The following is a 25,319-nucleotide window of genomic DNA, read 5'->3' on the forward strand; positions in this document are numbered from 1 at the left end:
TCATATTGCACACAAAATAGCCCAGGTACAGTAGCTACATTCAAGAAACATGGCACTGCACGCCCATTAATCACTTTAACTATACTCACACACATCAATATTGTCCGCTATTGTTTTCTGTGTATTGTATTCTTTTTTCTATTTTCACTTTTTTTTTCTTAATAGCTGACTGAATATGTGAGATTTCCCATTCAAATCTGACTATCAATTAAAAGGACTTTAACTGCATTACTAACTGTATTATTTAGTCTAGATCAAGAACAACTGATAACTACTGCACAAGCAACAGTTTAATGATTTTAAGTCAAATTTGGTATTCATGAAATTATCAATATTAAAGGTTACAAATGTACAAATGATTTGAGATAATACATTCAAAGTGCTGATAACAGCCAAGTGTTCAATTTTTCTTCTTTGCTCTTGGAGACAGAACATGGTCAGCACAGTGCAGTCCTTCAGGCATGTCCTTCCCTAATAAAAAAGACACACAAAAAAATAGCATGAGAAGCTTGTGTTCTGTAGACATTCAACTGTTTATTTGAATGTGGTTTTAGATTTACTTAATACTACCAAGACAGTGAATGTACAGAACAGAACCAAAAACCGTTTAATGTAGTTGGGCATTGAACAGTGGCAGCTAAGGCACATACAACCAATTGCAGTGCTATGATATGCAACAAAGTTAAAAGTATCAAAAAAACACATTACTACTTACTATATAATCGAATCGAATCGAATCTAATATGATATATAATATAATATAATATAATATAATATAATACAATATAATATAATATAATATAATATAATATAATATAATATAATATAATATAATATAATATAATATAATATAATATAATATAAGGAGGGGAACATGTAATGTACGAGAATACAGGCAAGTCACGAAGGCACCACCACGGACGCACCTGCGTCCGAAGGACGCTGTTATGAAGCCGCGTCCTGATTGGCCAGCTGTGAGCGGAGGCGGGTGCTCACGGTGGAGCCCAGCAGATGATTAGGCGAGACACCTGGCCGTCAGGGCGAGTGCGCCGACTGTACCTGTCACCCCTGCTTCCGATATTTATTCCTCTTCATTCCTCCGTTCGACTGGAGACGATGTGGCACGTCGCTGCTCCGCCGGAGTGATGTCGCCTCATGTGTCCCGCACGGGGTTCGGAGCTCGCAGACCAAACGTCACGTCTCTGGCTTCATGTTCGGCTCAGACGAGGAGAGACCCCGCGACGCGAAGAAGCTGCTGGCGGAACTCCTCCTGGAATTGATCACCCGCCGCGACTCCGACCGTCTTCTTCGTCACTGCAGCAGCAGCAGCAGCAGCAGCGGCGGACTCTGCCCGATACAAAGGTTGGTACAGTGTTGCTGGAGCGTCAGTCCCGAAACACACACATACACACACACACACACACACACACACACCAGGAGCAGCAGGCCTGGGTGAGGGGCTTCGTGTGTAAGGACCCTGTGTGTGTGTGCAGTCGATGTGTCCTCACTCACTCACTCACACACACACACACACACACACACACACACACACACAGATGCATGTCGTGTTTAAAAGACATCTGTGTGACGCAGGGGCTCCGGCATTTTTTTTGGGGGGGGGGGGGAGACAGCGCACAATTAAGCCCCGCCCACTCCGGAGGGGGACAACAATTCGCGTGCAGCAATCGTCTGTGTGTGTTCGACGCGATGTGGCACCGCGGACTGAACGTGCTGCACGGTGGACCTGTGTCTCTCTCCCCCCTCCCTCTCCCTCCTTGAGCTGCACCAACTGCAAATAACAATTTGACAACAGGACCGGCTCCATTGACACGCAAGACGCGTCTCAGGTTGTTGTTCAGATGTTCTCTGCTGTTTATTTATCTCCAAAGAGGATGCAGCGGTTGTGATCTCCCTCTGGCAGTTATTCATTCATTCATAGCAAAAAATATTCTCTCCTTAATAGAGGGCCCCTAGCAGCAGATATTCCGTCTGTGTTGTGTCTTTAACCCATAAACCTGAACCCCGTATCTTTTCATAAAACATTAATTTCACTGCCAAAAAGACCTTGGGTACGGTCGAATTGTCAAATTTGCTGAGGGAGTTTCCTAAATCTTGAAGTGACCTGGAAGTATTTCACAGACAGCCGTGATAAGAGCTGTTCGGATTCTCTAAATGCAAGGTGCTTCAATGCTTCCTGTCCCATCTCCTTTAGCACAGGGTACACTGGAGCTTCCTATGCGAGAGGAAAGGAGATATAGACGCCCCACAATTCATTGCGGCAGCGATATTTCACGTGACGCTCCATGCAAGGATGTAAGCGATTCAATCTGAAGAAGAAGAGTATGAATATGACCCAGAAGAGACGCACATCATTGTTAGTTACTGTTACATATGAATCATAACCTGTGATGTCACAATGTGGTAAAACACTGAAACATGCTGATGGGGCCGCTGAGGTTTTTGTAGTTCATCTTCAGAAATGTTTAGTTTCACCACGACAGACGCATCAACAACGTCCGCCGTCGCATGATGACGTAGTTTAGTAAAAAAGACTTTAGAGTTGGATTCTCTGAGCAGCGCTTTTGGCTTTTCCCATGTCCTATCAGTTCTCCTTTACACCTTTCCTTGACCTCATGACGTTTTCCACTGATGTCAAGGAATAGTGGATAGGAAAAGAAACTGAAAAAAGGTGTTGAAGAGGTTAACGACCATGTCTCCTGTCTCCAGGCATGAATGAGTGGTTATGTGTGCCCTCCAGCTGAAGGCCTCAGTCACGCTGACCTGTGCTTCCCACCAGTCCTTCAGTGAGGATGTATCGCAAGAATGGGCTCTTTGATGGCACCAGCATCAATTCAGTTACTTCGGAGGTAAGGACAAGCTCGGCTGCTGTATATTGCTATTGTATCTAATTACAATGTTTTGATCGAGATTGAGTTTACATTGATACTAGGTATCTGGTATCGGGGTCCAATACTGTCCTCAGTTGATTGTAATCATAAAACTATTGATACTACTGCATCTGACACCACTTTACAGCAACAAAGCGTCCTCTAGACAGTTTAGCAGGTACAGTAGGCGGCATGAAGAGCAATGTCAGCAGTTTGGAAATATGTTGGTGTAAGCGAAGATGTCAAAAGTAGGGCAAACTACAATCACTATGTATATCTTGTCGAGGCCAACATACACAGCAAAAGGTTTATCTACCGATGTTATGCCAGATTATGCCCCTTCAATTAAAGCTGAAAATCTTCCCTTCAGTTACATATTGACCGCATCATTTCAAAAATTGTGTCACTGTCAAATCACTTATTGACCTTACTGTCTGTCTTTTAATCTTTATTAAGATTCTTTACAGTTTCATGATTCAAGTTGATAGTTTCATGTTTGTGCCTCTCAGGTGAGCAGCAGCTCTGACTCTCTGGATGGACCTTGTGTGGACTATGCCAAGAGCTATGATGCCGTCATCTTTGATGTGCTGAAGGTGACACCTGAAGAGTTCGCCGTGAGTATGTTTCAAACGTCAGTATTTGTCCAGAATACACAGCAGCTCAGATCGTACCTGGAAAAACCCAAGCGCACCATTATATTGCAAATGGGGCGACAACCTACAACAATTTTTATGATCAACTCATAATAATAATTCAATTTATTTATGGGCGTCTTTCAAAGCACTCAATGAAACCTTACAGTTAAAACAAGCAAAAAATACAGTCAAAACAGGCAAATATGGTTAAAACAAACACATGTAAAATAAATATAAAAAATGAAACAAAGCAACATATCCACGAATTTGATGGAGGGTGGAGTTATGTGGGATAGGCCGGTCGGAATAGGTTAATCTATAATCTGTTGATATGACTTTGAGTGATAATATAATAGACAATGTACCAACTTAGAACGTCAATTTATGACCAACTTAGCTCAAGACCAGGTGTAAGACCAGTTGGTGCAACCGGCCCCTGGACCCCCCTACCTGGCTATACCTTTCCCCACTGGCTTGTTACTCCGTATCCTTGTGGAATTCCCTAATGGCTTCATTTGTCCAAAATCTTTTTGTTCATGAGCCGCCTTCCAAGAGAACAATTCCAGTCCCTAGTTCATATCGAGAGTGGGGCTGTATATCGACTAATATATCGGTATGGGGATTTTTTTATTCCCAAATATCGGATTCTGTTCCAGCCCATACTCGGTGCAGACGTTCCTCTATGCAAGCCACTTGGTTATGGTGTTCCATGTACACAGCAACCCGCTGTTATTTGCTGAACTGTCTCAGGGGCGTCTCTATCGATCCTGAGCTCAGCACCTGTTCGTGTGCTGCCATGTTTAGTGACTCTGTGCCGTCTTTCAGACCAGCCTTTTTCCAGCCATTTCTCGATATCAGCCACTTCTTCTATCTGCCGTTGGTTCATGCTATGCAGGGGCTTGTCCTTCCTTGATGGTTCTTCCTCCTCCTCCTCGGGTTTCTGCTGTCTGAGGTATTCAATTAGCATGCCATCACTTGGGGCCATCTTCCTGATGTACTCCTGGATTTTTGTTGTTTCATCCTGGATTGTGGCTGTGACGCTCACTAGTCCCATGCCTTCCCCCTTCCAATTAGTGCATAGTCTCATGGTGCAGGACTTTGGGTGAGACCCTCCCTCCATTCTGAGGAGCGTTCTTGTCTTGATATCAGGTGCTTCTATCTCCTCCTTTGGCCAGGTTGTCATACCAGCTGGGTTTTATTACTGGCAGGGCGTATGTGTTGATGGCTTGGACCTTGTTCTTTCCATTCAGCTGACTTTTCAGGACCTGCCTTACTCTGTGTAGGTATCTGGCTGTGGCTGACTTCCTTGCAGCCTCTTAATGGTTTCCTTTTTCCTGCGTGACCCCAAGATATGGGGTGTGTGACCACAATGCATATTATATAAAAAAAAATGGTTAATCTATCCCTTTCTTGTTATTTCAGAGCCAAATTACGCTGATGGATGCACCAGTCTTCAAAGCAATACAGCCAGAGGTAAGAAGGAAGGACCTTTGTTGTTAAGTGGCCAGTTTTGAGAAGCATATTTAGTTCTAACTTTAGAATATTTTCCTACATCACGTTTTCATCTTGTAGGAAATCCTGAAATCTGGGTGTGGTATTAACCCCTTTAAATGACTATTGGAGGGATTATGCTTACCAGGCAACAGAAATAATTGCAATACATTTTAATACTAACACTACTTTAATTTGATGATCAACATCATTTTTTTATTGACGTCTACCAAAAAGTTGAGACAATTGTGGTAGTGTAGATGTAAACAGGTTGGTGTTTTGTGTGATTGTCAAGAGTGTTTTGGAGGAAACCACTCAATCTATTTCTTCCCACGAAATAATTCCAGTCCCCTTCTGGTCCTAATACTTATAGTACAGCCACGATTTTCACGGTATGATAACCGTCTCAGCAAATATCCCAGTTATCACGGTATACGGTATTTCACATTATTATTATTGTTATTATTATTATTATATTATCAGCAGTTACAATGACCCTTAAGTAAGTGAAAACAAAGGGGCCATTTTCCTTTGGTCAAACAAATCTCTCTTTTTAAATCAGAGGAAAAAGGAGCGGGACCTTAAAAAAAGTAATCTTTCTATAGAAATGAATAAATCAAACTCTACTCCCTTTTGAACTACATAAATGGGAGAGAAAAAAGTTCGGGGCCTTTTTGATCCTATTTTCCTTAGTTCATACAATTATATATTAATTGCCTTCTTTGAATTATTGTGATTTAATTTTGGGGCTATATTGCCCACCCCTAATCTACAGCCACATATGTTTGCTGAATAACTCACCACTCGTTTCCATCTAGAGGACTGACTAATCCTGTGGATAATGGCCTTTCTTACCAACAGGTCGCAGAGACTGCTCGTCAATAATACCTATTTTATTTGTACATAATACTACTTTACACTTCAGCTGGTTCTCCACTGGGCTGTCTCCTTTCACCCTTATTTAGCTGCCACATCTCTAAGGAACCTCAACTCCTTTGGGGTCAGCAGGCCTATCATCATGATGTTTTACTACTCTTTCATCCAGTGTCTTGACATTCTCCTTTATCTGTTGGTTACGATCCATCAGCCTCCAATACGGTAAAAAAAACACGTGCAGAGCACAGTCAAAATCTGCTCTAAAATTATTGGACTGCCCAGGTATTTGTCCAAACCCTGAATGTTCACCGGCGAAGTTATGGGTTTCATCAGATGGGAAGTTAAGGCTACTGTCCTGAAGTGGTTGGTTAATGTGATTTTCTGATTCCCAGGAGCTGGCCAGCTGTGGATGGAATGGGAAAGAGAAGCACAGTTTGGCTCCCAATGTGGTCGCATTCACACGTAGGTTCAACCAGGTATGTCTTAGAAGATTTTTACAGCAAATACTTGACCATTTTATCATGTCTATCTCAAATAATTACACTTAACAATTAATAGTCTTCAGTTATGCTTGATGTGACTCGAATGCTAAAAGTAAATCAGTTACTGTACATTATAAAACAAATGTTGCTGATTGTGTTATTGTGAAATGCTTCCAATTTAAAAAAACAGAGTAAACTATATTTTGGTTTAAAACCTGCTCTAGTGAGCTAATATCTTCATCCCTTCTTCCTCGACTTTGTGATCATGGGCATGAATCCGGGCAACCAAACAGTACAGTCCCTTAAAATCATCAGTGGATTCATCATAACCTAAAAAAGGTCAGTAGTAGATGCTGTTGGGCTCTATTCCGTTTTCACCTTTGAGGGCATAATCCAAAATTTTAGACCAGGAACAGTTATGGGCTTTAATGTGAATGTCACACCCGGGAACGCGCTAATTTGCGCGATGATGGAGGCAATGAAGGCTTGTCTCCTCCGTCTGTAACTTTTGCGACTCTTTGCCATCACAGCCACAAATTCCATCCGTCTTTGTTCAATCCACCCTCAAAAATCATTCAGTCTGTGCTGAGTTTGTATACTTTGAAATAGTGACAAAAGTACAAGATAACGTTGACCAGCATCTCACTGGCTTCCATGCTGGCTGCCTTCTGTTGTCATACACTGTTCTTCTTCTTTGTGTTATGGCGCGCACCGCTCTATGACTACCACGGATCACTACACTGTTTTCCGGCGCATTCGTGACATCACCAACGTCATGACGTCAAAACATGACGCACCACATCTGCTGCAATCCTCAGACCCTGGTCTGCTTGCAGTGTGAAAGTGGCCAATTGCCGATTTTCAGTGGGTCTATACGGTCCTTTTTGTGTGAAAGGGGTAAAAGAGAGCCGCGGGACGAGAACACACTACAAAGCAGTGATACACCAGTGACATGTACTGGTCCAAAAATAAGTCCTATGTTCCTCACAGTAGAGCTGGAGGCCAAAGTTATACCATCCATGGAACTATATGCTCGGATAATGTTTCTCTGAGGTGTTTAGTGCCGAGTACAATGACTGAGTGCTTTATGATAACTTTGCCTAAGGGAATAAAGTAAAAAGCATCAGTCCCAGCACAGAACCTTGTGGAAGTCGATGACTAACTTTCGTATAAATGGAAGAGTTCTTGTTAACGTTAACAAACTGAAATCTTTCTGATAATTAAGACTTAAACCATTCTAGTGCTGTTCCTTTAATCCTAATGTAGTCTGTGTAAGAGAATCTTGTGATCAATGGTATCAAATGCAGCACTAAGATCTAACTGGCCGAGAATAGAAACATGTCCACTGTCTGAGGCCATGAGAAGGTCGTTGGTAACCTTCAGCAGTGCTGTTTCTGTACTACGCTGTTTTCTAAACCCTGAATGAAAATCTTCAAGCAAACTATTCCCGTGTAAATAGTCACATAACATAACACATCATTTTTTTCAGGATTTTTTTAAATGAAGCGGAGGTTTGATATGGGTCTATAGAGTTGGCTATTTCTTTATAGAGGTCTAATTACTGCAGCCTTCAAAGCCTGTTAATAGAGAAAAGTTGATCTAATATGGAAATGTTAATTAAAGGTAATACATCTTTAAACAGCCTTGGTGGAATAGGATCTAAAAGACAGGTTGATGGCTTAGATGAAGTGACCAGTGAAGTCAGCTCAGACAGGACTATAGGGGAAAACTATTCTAGATATAAATTAGGTGAAAATTAAAAATGTCACGTCTGAGATTACATTTGTAATAAGGGTCCTCTAGTGGAGACAAACCCACAGTGAACGTTAGTGGTGACTAAGAACAAAGCTAAATGGAGATAAAAGATATTGACGTATAGGCAGGTGAGGCAGTAAGAACATGTTTGCTACAACTTCACCATGGCAACTTTATGATGTGTTGATAGTGTGAACCCCCTAACTGGCCTACTCTGACTCAAGTAACATCACGTGAGGACATTTGTCAGACTTCAAACACTCACGAGACACAAAATGACACTTCACATGGACACCTCCTTAGTGTGTGTGTGTGTGTGTGTGTGTGTGTGTGTGTGTGTGTGTGTGTGTGTGTGTGTGTGTGTGTGTGTGTGTGTGTGTGTGTGTGTGTGTGTGTGTGTGTGTGTGTGTGTGTGTGTGTGTGTGTGTGTGTGTGTGTGTGTGTGTGTGTGTGTGTGTGTGTGTGTGTGTGTGTGTGTGTGTGTGTTTTCAGGTAAGCTTTTGGCTGGTGCGGGAAATCTTAACTGCCCAGACGCTGAAGATCCGTGCGGAAATACTGAGCCATTTTGTTAAAATAGCAAAGGTGAGTTCAAAGATTAAGGCAGGGTGTTGTTTTTCGCCCCTCTGTCTGTGTATGTTCAAAATAACTAAACACCAAACCTCAAGTCAATTTGTTGTCTAGCAGACTTTGCTGTTCTGCCATGACACTTGAAGCTTGATGTTGCCTACTCACTGATCTCTTGATCCCAACACTGACAACATGGACTCCTCAGAGGAGGAAAGTGTGTTGAAATACTTGATGAAACCTGTACAAGTTTCACATGATATGCCTCGTCCCCAAGATTCGTTTAATTATTTTAGTGATAGAGTATGCGTCCAGATTTGTTTTACGTCACTGAACACTCACACATATATTGTAGAATTAGGTCTTCCTTGACTCCGATAGTTATCAGCCATCTAACCTGTGTGAAGTGGAGTGTGTTAAGGCCCGAGCAAATGCCAAAGGATGAGACGGGGAGAGAAAATAAAAAGGTAAAGACGAGGGGAAAAGACGAGATCAAAAAAACAACCTGAACCACCCTCCCCTACTCACATGCCCTGGTCCATCCAAATGATGAAGAGAGGAGGAAAGACTAGAATGTCACTGAGTAGAGCACATACCTCTGTCGAGGCCCAACAGACCGCTTAAATGTAATCAAGCCACACCAAATTGCACACACTCATAGATATGAATCAATTATTTTTCAATCACGATCCATGAATTATTGACCAACTAACCAAAAATCATTTCAAACTGGGATGGTCTCTCTGTCAGCTCAATAGAGAATTAACATGTGGTGGTATTGTAAGTAAGCATTTACTATATCCATGTATGTTCCCAGAAACTGTTGGAGTTGAACAACCTTCATTCCCTTGTGTCGGTTGTGTCCGCTCTGCAGAGCGCTCCCATCTTCAGACTCAGCAAAACCTGGGAGGTAAGACATCAGATTACTGACTCAGCTGATTGTATAATATCATTAATACATTTCTACAAAGGAAAATTATTTAATCTGATTTGATCATTATTTATCTCTGACCGATCACAATATATCAATTACAAAATAGAGAAACAAAATATTTTCCATGACACAAATCTCCAGTCAACATAAATCTTGTACGTACAGTATTTGGGTTCGAGAAGGCACAGAAAGAAGCAGAAGCTCATCTGGTCCTTCCCCTACGATCTTTACAGCCTCAAATTACATATTATTAAAATAAATAAATAAAGTCTCTCTCAAAACTTTAATGTATAATCTTGCAAAAAAACCTGTATTTTTCCACATTACACTCTACAATCAATTTAAATATTGAGCTGCTCCATCTTATACTCGTCAATGAGTAGTCGTTTGTATCTCTTTTTGAAAACTTTAATATTATTGCACAATTTTGGTTTCCTCATCGAGGTCGTTCCAAAGAGAAACTCCGCAAACTGTGATGCTCATGATGCTTTCGAGAGTAGTTCGGACTGTTGGTTGTTTTAAATTCACTTTCCCTCTTAAGTCATAACCCCCTTCTCCGTTCTGGATATACTAACACAGTGTTCTGTTTGTGTTAATGTATAATCATTAAGTGACAAAAGACTACTAGACACTGAAAGAGAAACGCAGACTGTCTAGAGCGGGACCACTGTGTAAAGGTTTTGTTGTTAGGTTTTCAGATTTTTAATAGCCCTGACTGGCATCGGTCCGCTTCAGTGCCAGTGCTTGACAGGACCACTGACTTTATTCATTGTTAAGGTTTGTACATTGAATTATGTAGAGCCCGACCGATTTGTTGGTTTGCCCGATTAAATTAAATCGGCTGCATTGAGCCTTTCACAGACATATCGGTATCAGCATTTATGTTTGCTGATATGAAAAGGTTTCTTTTATACAATAAACAATGCAGCTAAACACTTTGGAAAAGGTGTCATGATGTAGTTTGTCCAGCAGAGTGCCTTCAACCCCATTGTGAGACATGAAGCCAATGCAGAAGTGCAAAAAACTGCACTTCACCGAATGGCCGCTTGAGGCTGGCTCCAAAAGCGAGTCGATCCCCATAGATCCGCAAGTTAATATGTTCATATACAGTAGAGCACATACCTCTCAAGCCACATAAAATTGCACACACTCAGAGATAGAAATCCTAAACACGCCTGATTCTTTTCAATCACGATCCATGTATTATTGTTGATAGTACAGCAGCCTCATTGAGTAAAAGACTTGAGGGTGTGATTGAAACAGTGAGTGGGTTCGTTTACATGTTGGATGAAACTAATTGAGTCTATAAGTGAAGCAGAACTAAGACTGTCGTCATTGGCAACATCCACATGAATGTTGAAATCACCCACTATAATCACTTAACCTGTGCTCAGCACGAACTCCGATTTAAAGGTGGACGATATATAAGAACTAGAAGAACTGTTTTTTGAGATTTCCAGCATTGGTGGGAGGCTAAGAGTTAGGCTTTCAAATGAGTAAAGACTTTGTTTAGGTCGAGGGTTGTTCAATTAGTCTGATTGGAAATTGATTCAGTAATGGACATTCCTGCAAGCCCAGCCAAGAACCACTCCTGATTATCCTTTCTTTATCAAATGCAAAAACATGCATCGACTTGCAAAAAGCACATTAATATTAATTTTATTTGTTTAACGGCCTATCACAACATACATTAGCTCAAGGCACCTTACATATAAGGGTCGAGACCTCACAATATCACAGAGAAACACAACAGTCCCCACAATCAGTAAGCACTTGGCGACTGTGGAGAGAAAAGAAATCCCTTTTAACAGGAAGAAATTTCTAGCAGAACTGGACTAATATAGGTCAATATCAGCAGCTATATATACCAATCAGCCGTAATTATTAAGGACCACAATTACTACATTACAACCTTATTATTAACAATGTCATTGTATCTATAAGTGTCAATATTATCATTGTCATTATAAGAATCAGTCTGACAGAGCTTGACAAATCAACGGTTATAAAACTGTACTCTCTCTTCTCTCCCCCATTTCTCTCCTCTACCCTCAAACCAGTCACGGCAGAGGTTCTGCCCACAACTGAGTTTGGTAGAAATGTTTTCCTGTTAAAAGGGAGTTTTTTTTTCTCCACAGTCACCAAGTGCTGCTCATTGTGGGAACAGACAAACCCCTGACATATCTTGTTGAATACATGTAATTGTAAATAATAATCTAGTTCCAACAGTCTTTAATTTTCAACATTGCAGTTATGGTTGTTGAAACCCAAAACACATCTGGCACAGGCAAGGTACGGATATAACATTTTTGAGTACCCCATAATTCCACTCAGGTTAAAGTCTCTGTCATTTTTTTCTACTCATTTGTTGTAGCTAATCAATCGGAAAGACAAGGCCACATTCGAGAAGCTAAACTATCTGACGTCCAAGGAAGAGAACTACACCCACATGAGAGAATACATCCGCTCCCTGAAGATGGTGCCCTGTATTCCATACCTTGGTAAGTCCATCTATTTCAAAATACTGTGCTTTAGATCTGTAAAATTAGTGCTTTCATTGCTGATTCTAGGTTTCCAAAAGCCAAAACAGGGGAGCTCCAAATTGTTCAAAATTAAGCAGCTAGTATAGATTATGACGAAGCATTTCTCTCACACAATACACATTCAACCATTCAGAAATGTAATGATGAATTGTGAGATATGATACATTTGAATTGGAGAGGTGGCAAAGGGTTTAGAGTCTTTGCTGGAAATAACTCAACTTCTCTCTTCAGGTGCCTCACCAAGCACTGTTAGGAACACCTGTACACCTTATTCATGAACGTATCCAATCACCTGGCAGCAGTGTAGTGTATCACATCATGATCAGGGGCTTCAGTTAATTTTCACTTGAAACATGTAATCTGTTGTGGCATGATTGTCGGTGTCACGCGGGCTTGAGTATTTTTCCGAGTGCTGATCTCCTGGGATTTTCACACACAACATTCTGTAGAGTTTTTAACTGAGAATGGGACCGAAAACTAAAAAACATCCAGTGGGTTTCACAAAGTGACGTGTTGTGTTGTCTCATCCAGGGATCTACTTGTTGGACATGATCTACATCGACTCGGCATATCCTGCGTCAGACAGTATCATAGAGACGGAACAGAGGACTAATCAAATGAACAACCTTCTGAGGGTCATCTCCGACCTGCAAATGTCATGTAACTATGGTAAGAAACGAATAACAGAATAAACGGGGTACTAAATACGTGCTAATTGTAACAATAGGAGATGCTCTGTGCTGCTCTAGGATATTATAACTGAACTATGATAGGGCAAAACATTTTTATTTATCTATCTGTATGAATTTATTAGTATATATTTTCACAACACTGATGAAGAACAATGGTATTTAAACCAGAGTCTTGCAAGTAAAACACTAGATTCATGAAGCTGCTGTAGGGGTGTGATGTAATTGTGGGGAAGCATGACTGGGTGGATAAGCGAATAATAGATTCATCATGATTTAAGGTAAATTGTATAGAAAAAAACTAACAATATACATTTTTTTTAAACAAATAGTAATGTGTCTGTCGTCTACCCGTATGTTTTACATTGCTCTTTGCTAATAAAGAATAAATTGAGAAGACTTATCAGACCTCGTCCCTATAGGAATAATGCAAGGCGGTTCTTAAGATCTATTGACATATTCAATGTTTGATAAATGTTTATGTCTCTTGATTCTTGCACTTTTTGGGAAATATCTTCATGTTTGAATGCAGTTATTGTAAGAACGCTTTGGACTAAAGCATATGCTACATGAATGTAATGTAAATAACATCCTACAAACTGTCTTCCTTCAGATCATCTTGTGATGCTGCCACATGTCCAGAAGTATCTGGTGTCAGTTCGCTACATAGAAGAATTGCAGAAGTTTGTAGAGGATGACAACTTCAAGTAAGTTTTATCTTAGTTGTCTGGCACTGTGGAGGCAGTAGGGTTGGGTCGGAAATAAAATAGCCCATAAAAGTTGTACTTGTCTGCCGGGATCTGCTACGCGGACCTGGCATCACGTCAACTATGCATGTGAAAAGACGAGACACTTTTCATACTGGACCATGACTGACCACAACAAACACTCAAAAGTTTGGATACAGCAAAGTGCAACACCTGCAGTAAAGATATTCCGTGCAAGGGAGGAAGCACCTCCAATATAACGAAGCATTTACTTAAACACGGGGTGAATTTGTAGGAATGCACAGTGTTCGATGAGTTGTGGTCCTCCCCAGGTAATATATCACCATTACACTAAGTCTGTAATCAAACTGCTGGACTAATTTCACAGCTAGTGAGTGGGTTTGTACTCCTGTCAGGACAGTATGAACTATCAGCTGATCAGAGAACAGCATTAGCTGGTGTGTCTGACGGAAACCATTTGTGTTGCAGATTGTCACTGAAGATTGAACCTGGAAACCGTTCCCCTCGCGTTGCCTCCTCTAAAGAAGACTTGGCAGGTGAGGACACGTGAGGTACAGTGACACTCATTGAGTGGTTTCATCACAATTCTTGAAGAATCAGGGACAGGGATCACATTCTTACAATCACTTTTCCATTAGTATAGTAACACTTCATCCATTATTCAGAAGTTGTGTCAGGTGTTACACACCTATTGAAAATAAATCGGGAATGCTTATTTGATTTCCTGCAACATTCCACGTCTCCCATTTTAATCAGGAGACTTCTATTGATAAATCAGGTAATTTTTACTGCCATGCTCAACAAGGAGGAAGTGATGTGATGCAGATGAGTCTACGTGGCGCTCTGACCCCTCGTAATGTCTGGGGCCGAGGCCCCTGTGTAGTATAGGGAACCTTTCGGGGTCCAGACACCGGTGCTGGTCAATGGGATGTAGAGAATGCCGAGGATCTGAATGAGATGACTAGTGGATCTACTGGGCAGTGGATATGGAGACTGGAGGTGACTGGAAAAGAGTGTTGCAATGAATCACTGAAAGGCGGCTTACTGCAACAGAGAGGAGAACAGATTCAATTTTTTACAGCAATGATATGATTGTTTGATTGAGATCAAGGCAGAATCTGATTGAATCAATGAAAATTGGATCCTGTTAGCACAGTGGAGCCACTTAGCAACATCAAGCAATTTACTTAATGATCACATGATGATTACTTACTTAATACTATTAATTATAGTAGCCCCTCTGCAGTGGCTCCTTGTAGCTTTGAGAAAAAAAAAAAAACTATATATATATATATATATGGAATTTTTTTTCAAAGGGAACACCTCTTATTCTGGAGATAGGGGTGATACTGTGTCACTGAACTAAAATAAAGTGTTTTAATATGTCTTCAAAAGAAATATGCGTCACATCCTACATTGTAGTCATAACTACAACACGCCGCCTCTACCTTCCGCCTGCAGGTGGCTAATCTTGAGTTTCGGACCCCCAGTAAGCTAACAGTGGATAAATCCCCCAAAAAAGTCTTTGATTAATTTTCCAAGTAAGCGAAAGACTCAAATAGGCCTGAAAAGTTCTAGGCCAGCAATAAAATGTCAAGTTTTCTTTTGGTTGTTCTATAGTTTCATAAATGCAATAACCTATAGTTTTTAAAAATATATAGTATTACTATATATGAAACTTTATACGCTGTGTTATCTTCATTTTACTTGAAGCTGTGTTTGCCTATTTTGGTAAATGTTCTCTCTACCTTGTCCTCTTCCCTGGACTCCCTCTGCCCTCTAACCTCTCGGTGGGCTCGCCCATCCCGTCCAGCTCCCTGGTTCTGACTCACTGGTCTCACAGAACCTGCGAGCAGCTGAAAGACAATGGTGCAAATCCAAGTGCCCTGAGGATTTTCTTGCCTACAAATCTCTTCTTTCCTCTTTCTCTGCCTCCTTATCTGCTGCTAAAAGCTCTTTCTTTGAATCTAAAATTCATTCTTCCTCCTCCAACCCTAAAACACTTTTTAGCTCTGCCCTCCTCTGGAGAGGAAAAAAACTAAATTCTCAAATGAGCACTGTTTTTGCCTATTTGATAAATGTTTATGTCTCTTGATTCTTGCACTTTTGGGTAGTATCTTCATGGTCGAATGCAGTTATTGTAAGTCGATTGGACAGATGTACAATTTCTGCTTTTTTCAACTAGGTTTTAGATCTCATAGACTGTGTTAATGAGAACAAGAACAATTGGGCCTGACTAGAATAGCCTGTGAGTGACTACACTAGGGTTACCATCACTGCTGTTGCTGGGCTATGCAACGTTGGACCGCTAATAAAAACGTGTGATTACAATAAGGTATCCAGCACTGCAGAAGTGGCGGCCAACTCTAATCTGACCAACTTGACTCTGATCTCACGACCCTGCTGAAGTGCTGCAGCTGCCTTGGACAATAGCCATCAGTAATAATCTTAATCCGTCATTGGTTTTGAGAGGTTAGAAAAGTGAAGTGTTGTAGCCAGAACCCATTGGTGTTTTGTTTTATCTACCGTCACAAAGATAAATAAGAAGCACGAGAGAGAGAACGCACACTGGAAAGCTACCAACCCTCACCTAATGTTTTATCAACCTAATTGACAAAGTATATTATCACCTACAGTGGGTTGCTGCCATTACTATGTAGTGTACATGTAGCCTTCAGATGCTCCTTTAATAACACGTGATTGCTAAATGTCCCAGAAGAACATAGAGAACTAATTTAGTATTCTTAACAACAATAGTATGTGGTAGTGTCAGTGCGAATGGTGTTGGCCTACAGAATCAGTGGTCTGGTTTGTGTGAGTGTGACCTGAGATGACGTCAGACTCCTGAAGCCTCCTGAGTGTTTGTTTCATTCCACCCTTGACCTCAGCACGACCACACAACTGGTAGGAGAAACTGACCTCCACCTTGAGATGACCTGTTTTTCTGTGTTTCAGGTCTGTCTGAGGTATCTACCTCTCTCAGGTATAACCGACGTCCTACCTGCCCCGATGCCTCTGTGGGGGTTCGCATACCCACCCCTCCTTCCTCCCACCACAGGAAGAGCCATAGTCTGGGAAACAGGTGAGTCAGGATTTGATTCATATGTCCAATAATAACTATCAACGTCTATGTAATAGCCTAATCTGCAAAAGTTGTCAATGTGTTGATATTCTATGTTTAGATGAAGAAAGACTCAGGAGGTAGAACCACAGTGAAAGGTGCTAGTAAAAGTTAAAGTGAATAAAACTGCTTGCAAGAAAAAAAGACTAAAGACCGTGGTCATGCTGTGGCTCAGGAGGCCGAGATGCTCGTTCACTAACCAGAATGTAGGCGGCCCGATCCCCGCCTCCCCCCCGTCTGCATGCTGAAGTGTCCCTGGGCAAGACACCTAACCCTGAATTGCCTCTCAAGGCTCTTCCAGTGTATGAATATGTCAAATAAAGTGTCTTACCTTGCAGCGCTGCATACATGTGAGTGTGACTTGTACTGTAAGACAGACTGAGAGGTCGATAAGACTAGAAAATTGCAATATAATGAGTCTATTTACTGTCCATTTCTAAAACTTGATGCCTAAAAATTCCATCAATACTAAAACAGGACAGCAGAGGCCTGGACTACGAAGAGTTTAACCTACTCTGATTCAACTCAGGGTTCACTAACAAGGACCACACCTCCGAGTTATGGATATTACAGTTTGTTGAGCATAATGCATATGAGAATGATGATGAGAAGAATCGGAGGGTAGCGGGATGAGAGGATGAGGGGATGTAGGAATGAGTCCGAGGAGAATAGAAGAGTCTGGATGTTGAAATCACGAGTAGTACTACAGACACAGACAAATGTGAACTCCTGTGTTGCAAAAATTCCACGAATGTGAAATGCATTGTGACGTCATAGTTGTTATTGTTGTCTTTTGTTTCATTTTTTTTGTCCACAGTATGATGTGTCAGTATGGCATGTCCGAGAGCAGGAGTGCCACGTTTCCTATAGAGAAAGCACGACACCTGCTAGATGACAGCTTCTTAGAGTCTCAGAGTCCCGTCAGAAATCATCCACACAGCACATCTGTGTCCAACGGCCTGTCACTAGGTACATATACTTTATGTTAAGGACTATAACTGTTCATGACAAATACGATTAACCTGCTCATCCAGTTATTTTCAGATGCCTAATTAACTCTTTTAATTCACGAGACCAATGAACAAACCTGCCTTTGTTGAACTTTTCCTATAGGCAGCAGTGAAAGCTCTTTTGGGGAGGAACTGTCACCTGGGATGGAGAGGTGAGAGCCAATTATCTCATACAACATATCATTTAATATTTAGGGATTTTAATCATTTAAACGAGCATGCATCCTCACACTTTTGTTCCAGTAACTTCAGCCACAAAGTGATTAGGTACCGAGGGTAAGTTTCTGTTAAATAATGAGGATGGTTCTGTTGTATTTTTTTTCTATCTGTTCCCAAATTCCATGAAATCAACATATAGCCATATAACAAAAGTTCAATATATGGCAATATATTTCTTTGTGCAGGATAAATAATACATAATTGGCTTTAATGTTCTACCTCAGATTTTTTAAATGTTTTGCTGTTTAGCGCTTGCCATTCTCCACCCTTAATGAAGAGTCTAAAACCACAACATTCACTCAAGAGCAAAAAAGAGTCTTTAAACTTGCAAGAATTAATAATAATGTGGTATTTTAAGATAAAAGAAATTTCTTTTTCCATCCCACAACGGGGAAATCCGGATGTCACAGCTGCAAAGTGGATAGCTGAATATTAAAAAAATGATATCACTCAGTGCTCTGGCTCATTACTGGAAACAGTGAAGCTCTTTGGCTCAGAGGAATAACATATCAGGCTTTGATACCTTAAAAGTTCTTAGTTAGTATGAAACATTCACTATTGGTTTGGCTTTGCACATTGATTTGTTGACACTATGAACATTTTGAAGATCAAATTTATCCTTTCAACTATCTGAATCTGACCAATCCCATCAGTTCATCAGACTGACTGTAATAATGTGTGACAAACAGGGGCCGCATGTATGCAACACTGGGCCCCAACTGGAGGGTCCCACTTCGCAACCCCCACCGGCGCTGCAGCTATTTGTACAGGTACAGTGGAGTGGAAGGGTAGGAGTCAATATCACTGCATAGAAGAATAAATGTGTCTTTATTGGGGAATAGAAGTTGGATTCATCACATATCCTCACTGCATGCTGCTGAAAGTCACGTGTCATTTTCAGCTCTGCTTTCATAAATTCTATTATTTTGTGGGGCTGGTTTGGTTGCCCAAAAAGGAAACTTTCTTTCCCTTTTAAGTTTCTGCATTTTGTAACGTAGTAGTACCCGCAGTCTCTAAAGGGTCAGTTCACCAAATTAAATTGAAATAAAATCTAAAGTAGATAATTTGACCAAAACTGTTGACAGAGCGCCACATCATTTGGTGCTGTTGAAAAGTGCTTCCTGGTCACAATTTTCAACTTAATTCTCGAAATGCAAGATTAAAAAAAATCTTCCTCCTCATTTTTTTAAACTTATGCCTGGCCCTAATACTCTTCTGTAAATAAATCAATCAGTGTTGGCCTCTTATATACTGTCTTTATAAGACGTTTTAAACACTTTAATTAGCCCATTTCACTGTTGTCACATTGCATTCATTCTACAAAATCTTTACGAACTGTCATGAAGCTACTCACGTTATCACCACCCCTCGTCTTCTGGTCGATTGAGGCCATAGTTTCAGTTGCTCACGGTGTTTTGTGTGTCAATCTCCTGCTTGCAAAACCCAGCTCCTCTGCCGGGAACTCCTGTTATGGATGCAGCGAGGCGGGCGGTGCGACCCTTGAAGGACCGCTGCGAAGGAAAACACTGGTGAAGGAGGGGCGGAAACCCAAGGTGAGGTCATCGTTGATTTCACAATGGTTTAAAGCTGTTTTGTTCGTCTTGATCTGATTAGAGATAGTGTGATATTTTCAGCATCTCTATGATTCTCTGTGTTGCAGTTGTCTTTGTGGACCAGATTTTGGATCGCTCTGTCTGGATCAACCCTGACCTTCTATGGTGCGAAGTCACTGAGGGCTTCTGAGAGGAAACATGTGAGTTTGATGCTTAAAGAAAACTAGACTGTTTGAATTTTGTCAAGGGAACAGAAGATTTCTACAGATTCAGTTTCAGTTTTCTATCATTTCTTAGCATTCTGAAACCTGGTCTCATTATTAACTTTTGTGCAGTGGTTTGGCATCTGATAAACCATAAAACTGATGAAATAAAGTTAAAGCATAGGTACATGATAGTATTTGTTGTGAGTCTTTACAAACCTTTTCTGCCGTTAACAAAAAAACATTCTCTGTCCAACATTTCTGACATCTACAGTCCCCAAGCCAGGAAACTCACTGGCGGGGCATTCGACCCCCCTCCCTATTTTTTAATGCTTCAAAGAATTAATGTTGAATATTTTTAAATATGTTAAAACAAGACCATGAAACAATATGCTTATTTACTGTGTATTTCAGGGATGACTTATAAAATTCAGCTTAGGTGAAATGAATTGTGACCCAACAATGTAGCCAATATATTATTTACTAGAACGGCAAAGTATGTGGAACCCCATAGTACCAGTCGCCCCACTGTCAAACATTACATTTCATACACAAACAGTCCAACCCTGGGGCCTTATTAGTGTACAGAAACAGTCAATGTATTGTGTTCTATGCAACAATGACCTTGTGACAGCACAACACATCAAACAGGCGGGTAGTCAGTTCAGGGGCCATTTTAGGCTCAATCCCATTTCACCCCTTGCCCCTATCCCTTTGTTTTGCACGTTCACATGTAGGGGCAGGGGCGTCTCAATTCACTCTGGCATTGAGGGGGAGGGCTAAGGCCGAGGGCTAGAGGTGCCTCCAAACTGAGATTTTCAAGACCCACACTCCAAACGGAGGGCTTTGACATATTTCTTTGAGAATCTTTGTTCGTCGTTTCAATGTATTATGGCTTTTTTTCTTCATAAAAACCACACACACAAAAAAAGTTTCATTATTACCACGTAATGTTATTAACTACCGTGATGAGCTGTTAAGTCGTTATAAGACCACGGGGAATTTTCAGTGTGATTCACCTGTCCTGTCATGCACAACATCTGTGATTGTTTATTTGAATATTCTAAGTATGTCACTCTAGTAACTGCAACAGCGCCCTTACAATTTATATCGCCGTCATTCCAGTTGAATCTCTGGTAAAAACACGTTGCGCCTGCCTACGTGATGACGTATCGCGTTCGAAGGGGTGTCCCAATTCGTAGAGGTGGACTCCGTTTCAAGGTGTAGGGGTAAAAATGAGAAATGGGGTGGGCCTAAATCTGACCATGTGTAATCCTGTCTATGCCTCAGTATAAATCCAACCCCTGTAAGAGGGTGTGTGTGACTGGATGGATTGTGGTTCTGCCAGATGATCCGTCCAGACCGAACATCTTCCAGCTCAATGACCCAGACAAAGGTCGGTGTCACACCCCCGCCCACCAGAGCTCCTTGTGTTGTCTTTTTCCATCTTTTCATTTACTTTTCAGGTCGTCTCACAGTCCTTTGTGTCACTTCACAGGCAACGCTTACAAGTTCCAGACAGGATCCCGGTTCTCAGCCATCATCTGGCACAAAAACCTGGAGGAGGCTTGTAGGAGCTGTAGACCTCAGGTATGCTAAACATACGCTTGGTCAGATGAAAATCACAGGCCCAACCTGCATCGTTCCACCGGTCAACCTAGCGCAGAGAGGGAAAATATATCAATTTATAGCCAAATAAGAGTTGTTTGGTGTATTTTCTTCATAGTTTCTAACATGTTTTGATATTTTCTATGCATCTGTTCTGTTCTCTCAACAGATACCAGCAAACCTCATGTCATTTGAATGAGAGCAGACCTTACCTACCCTGTGGGGACATTATTGTGCCAAAGCCATTTGTCTGAGAAGTAAAGACAACACATGAATGGTATTCATTGACATGGGAAACACGCATCTGGAGAAGCTCTTTGACACTGGATGTGTGACTGTATAGGCCAAGTGAAATGTCAATTCTGGAAAATCCCAGGAGAACTCTGGTGAGGCAGTCCCTGTGTTTCTGTCCCTATGCTGTTATTTATTATACTGCTGTTAACATGTGAGCAAGCACATGGTGTTTGGCCAATGTCAGGTTTCTGCTTTACTGAAAAGACACATTGGTGCACAAACGTGGACAAAAAAAAAGACGTTGATCTTCGGTTTACAGAGCAGTGTTATACAGCCTTAAAATGGAGTTCAGGTTTTCCAAATGAAAAGATGAAAAAGACGCCCCTCTTGTTTCATTTGTGAATTCATGGAGCTGTTATTGCACGACGACTGAGAGAAACACAGATACCTATTCGTTTCTGTTGTCTACATTTCAACGTCAAGTTGAGGAAGAAGAGGAAGAAACATGCCAACTGTTGATCTAGAATCTTTCAGAAAAGACGTGGAGTGGCGAGCAGGAGAAACATGACCCTGTTTAAAAGACTTTGGTAATTATCATTAAGGATCAGCACTGCAGCACCTTCCTCCTCCGACATCTAGCTGGACTGAATCTGTTCCCAAAAGATCATTTAGAGTCCTACTTGAACCAGTCGTACGGTAAATGGGCTGCATTTATGAAGTGCTTTTCTAGTCTTATCGACTACTCAACGCATTTTTACAGTACAGTTGAAATTCACACACACTTATACAGTGCTTCTATATGTGGCGCGCATCTCATTCACACATTGCTGGCACAGCCTTCAGTGGCAACCTGGGGTTCAGAGAAGGACACAGTCTGGAATCAAACTACTAACTTTGCAATTAGTGGACGGCCCCCCCATTGAGAGCCATGAGTTGCGTCGGTAAGGGTTTGTCATGAATTGTTCATTAAATGAGGAAGCCGCCCAGCGGCCTGTGCCATGACGGTTTCAACAAACCCTGGATTCACTTTTCAACATCTGGCTTCACTGAGTCGTCCTGACGACCTGCACTACAGAGCTGTTAAACTGGCAAACTTTACTCCGGGTTTATTTTTATTTTTGACCTGCTAAGAGCCCCAACACATGGATGTGGCAAAGTCACGAACTACGAGCAACTTCATCAGAACCGTGAATAAATTCTGATGAAGGGTCAGCCAAAAGTGACATGTGACATATACACAATATGATCACATGACTAGAATTGATGATTTGAAATCAAATCCAGTAATTGAAGTCAGGCTGGGGATTTACATACTTTAAACAAGCACAGAATTGTAATTAGTTGTATGAGTATTTTTTGCTTTTTTGTCTGATGAAATCATGAACTTGTGATGACGATACAAAAAAAAAAGGGAAGTCACGTCACATTGTTTCAGTTGTCAAAACGGAGATAAGTAGTTAATGTGTGATGAGCTCAGTCTGACTGAAATGTTTGTTTATAACCCTGGGGAATATTGAAAAGTGTGTGGTCATTTTTCTAATAAAACACATTTTTATTTCTCATGTTCTGATCTGCACTGGTACAATAAAGCATCAACAATGTCGGAAATTCTGTCACAATCAGATCATCTTTGTTGAATTCAAAAGAAGTTGTGATCGCTGTGATGTATTTATTGTGTGATAAACTCTCCCTGTTCATTCGAGGCTCTGGGTGGAACAGCCTTTTGTCCCAGTCAGGATCCTGTAGAAAGATGAACCAGGTTTTCTAGTGATCTGATTGGCCAGTAGTTGGGCCGTTGACAGGTTTTGATCTCATCTCGAAGCATTAGTTACCATGGTGATTTATCCTGGTAAGAGGAGAAGAGAACCAGCTCCGTAGGACGGGAAACCCGAAGTTAAACTCTGATCTCCAGCAGATGGACCCTACGAAAGGGGCTCTTTTAAATTAACCTGCTCCAAAATAAATGTATTGAATTTAAAAGATATTTCAGCTTTATGACAGTTTGACCATCCTCTTATCTGTAATATTGTTCTCCAAGGTGACAACTGTGAACACGGCAAGTGAAAGGAGTCTTGTTCAACAGGTCAGCAGAAATGTGAATACTATGTCATTAACTGATTGATATGTAACTAATTATTTCAAGTCGCTTTGGATAAAGCATCAGCAAAATTAATGAAATGTCACCAGAGTTTGGGGTCATTTTAAAATCTTTACATAGTTTGTCCACCAGGGAGCAGTAAGGAGTTTGTTTTTCGCCATGCTAGTAGTATACTGTAGTAAAATCACACACACACATAGATATATTTAAATGTACAAAGGCCAGAGTCCAACCAATATTTTCATAATGCAAAAAGAGTCATTAAAGCAAGAAAACAAGAAATTGAGCAGATATAGTTTGCCATGGTGGCAGAAATACACCACAAGTCAACATTGTTGTTAACATTGTTATCATTAGTGTTATTGAAGGGGGAACGACTATGTTCGACACGGGAGCTGACAAATTTATATTACCTAATTTTTTGCAAATTCTCATCCTAAGTATATTTAAGGAGCAGATTAGTGCCAACGCATTCCTGACCAATGGCAGATTATGGTAAATGGACTGTATTTATACACAGTACAAGCTACATTCTCCCATTAAAAAACACGTTCATACAATGCCACTATTTACCGCCCTTTATCTGTCACATTCAGACACTGCGCGGAGGCTATTTTATGGTCAAGTGTGTTGCCCAAGGACACTTCAGATGCTGGGATCCAACCGCCAATCTGCCAGTATTCTGCCAATATTGTTTGTACTGCGGCAAATCAAAACATACATTATCTCAAGGCTCTTCACATAGTGTGGTGGAGACCTCACAATATCGCAGAGAAACACAACAGTTCCCACAATGAGCAGCACTTGGCGAAAGGGAGTTTTTTTTCTCCTCCACAGTCGCCAACGCCTTTGTCTTACCGGCATCGACGTGCAGGCGGTTCAGTTCATCACCGGTCGACGAAGTTGGTGATGACCTCCCTGGTCATCGAAGTACTTCTGGAGGCGACAGCTGTCCGTGTTGCGTCTGGAGTCCGATGCGTACAGGGTGAAGCGGTGTACCCTGCGGGGCCCCGGTGCTGCAGACTACCACATCCTGGACTTCCAGCAAGGTGTGTTTTGCAGCGAGGATGCGTAGCCAGAGATGAACTCGGCCTTGCGGGGTCGCAGACTGACCGGCAGCTCCACAGGCCGCCTGTGACAAGGTGCTGGGTCTGTGTGGACCGGGAGGGGGGGAGATATAAGACTGGAGAGGTTATGGTGCTGTTGTGAACAGGCACGTCGTCTAAAGTATGTACGAGAAGAGTGGTGCGCAGGAATGGAAAATACACACACGATACATGGAAGAAAGGTAAAAATCAAAAGATCCTTGGCTCCCACTTGTCCTCCCATGAAAGACCGCTGAAGCTGATTGCCAAAGTGGCTACAGGGCTGCTGACCCCCCCCCCACAATGAAATAGCTATTCAAGCCGCATGGTGGGAGAGCAGTTGAACCAACCTCCACTGAGAAACAGCTGAGAACTGCAACAGTTTTCCACCTTAGTCAGTGAAGACAAACTTCTAGAATGGATCAAGAGCCACAATGAACTTTCCCTAGATTAAGTCAACAGGGACAAATTGTTAAACCTAACAACAGACAGGGCACAGTTAAGCAGGGATATGCCGGTTTCAGAAACTAGACAAACCTGATCACAACTCCGCTTGGAATCAGTCAGCCGAGACGAGCTGAAACGCTGAAACGACAGACAGAG

The 25,319-nt window shown here is 41.4% G+C and overlaps 1 protein-coding gene and 1 long non-coding RNA gene across 6 annotated transcripts; one reads left to right on the forward strand and one right to left on the reverse strand.

Moving 5' to 3' along the window:
* Positions 1-272: 272 nt before the first annotated feature.
* LOC118300705 lies at positions 273-1,055 on the reverse strand. Its single transcript, XR_007032224.1, has 2 exons — positions 927-1,055; positions 273-471 (listed from the first exon to the last, which is right to left on the reverse strand). It is a non-coding gene; the product is annotated as an uncharacterized LOC118300705 (long non-coding RNA).
* ralgps1 (Ral GEF with PH domain and SH3 binding motif 1) lies at positions 1,053-23,513 on the forward strand. 5 transcript variants are annotated; one of them, XM_047337620.1, is made up of 20 exons: positions 1,056-1,362; positions 2,798-2,867; positions 3,398-3,502; positions 4,946-4,996; positions 6,283-6,366; positions 8,620-8,709; positions 9,509-9,601; positions 12,000-12,126; positions 12,700-12,837; positions 13,471-13,564; positions 14,054-14,121; positions 16,541-16,667; positions 17,524-17,675; positions 17,820-17,868; positions 18,625-18,705; positions 19,383-19,488; positions 19,596-19,688; positions 20,982-21,087; positions 21,190-21,281; positions 21,469-23,513. In XM_047337620.1, the coding sequence occupies exons 1-20, from the start codon at positions 1,211-1,213 to the stop codon at positions 21,496-21,498; spliced, it is 1,908 nt and encodes a 635-aa protein (XP_047193576.1). In that variant the 5' UTR covers positions 1,056-1,210; the 3' UTR covers positions 21,499-23,513. The 5 variants fall into 5 exon arrangements, with proteins under 5 accessions (XP_035481168.2, XP_047193576.1, XP_035481169.1 ...); XM_035625277.2 differs by adding an exon at positions 2,213-2,313 and having other exon boundaries at positions 1,229-1,362; positions 2,728-2,867; positions 20,982-21,281; XM_035625275.2 differs by having other exon boundaries at positions 1,053-1,362; positions 20,982-21,281.
* Positions 23,514-25,319: the final 1,806 nt, after the last annotated feature.

Source organism: Scophthalmus maximus, chromosome 2 (genome assembly GCF_022379125.1).
Source record: "Scophthalmus maximus strain ysfricsl-2021 chromosome 2, ASM2237912v1, whole genome shotgun sequence".
NCBI lineage: Eukaryota > Metazoa > Chordata > Actinopteri > Pleuronectiformes > Scophthalmidae > Scophthalmus > Scophthalmus maximus.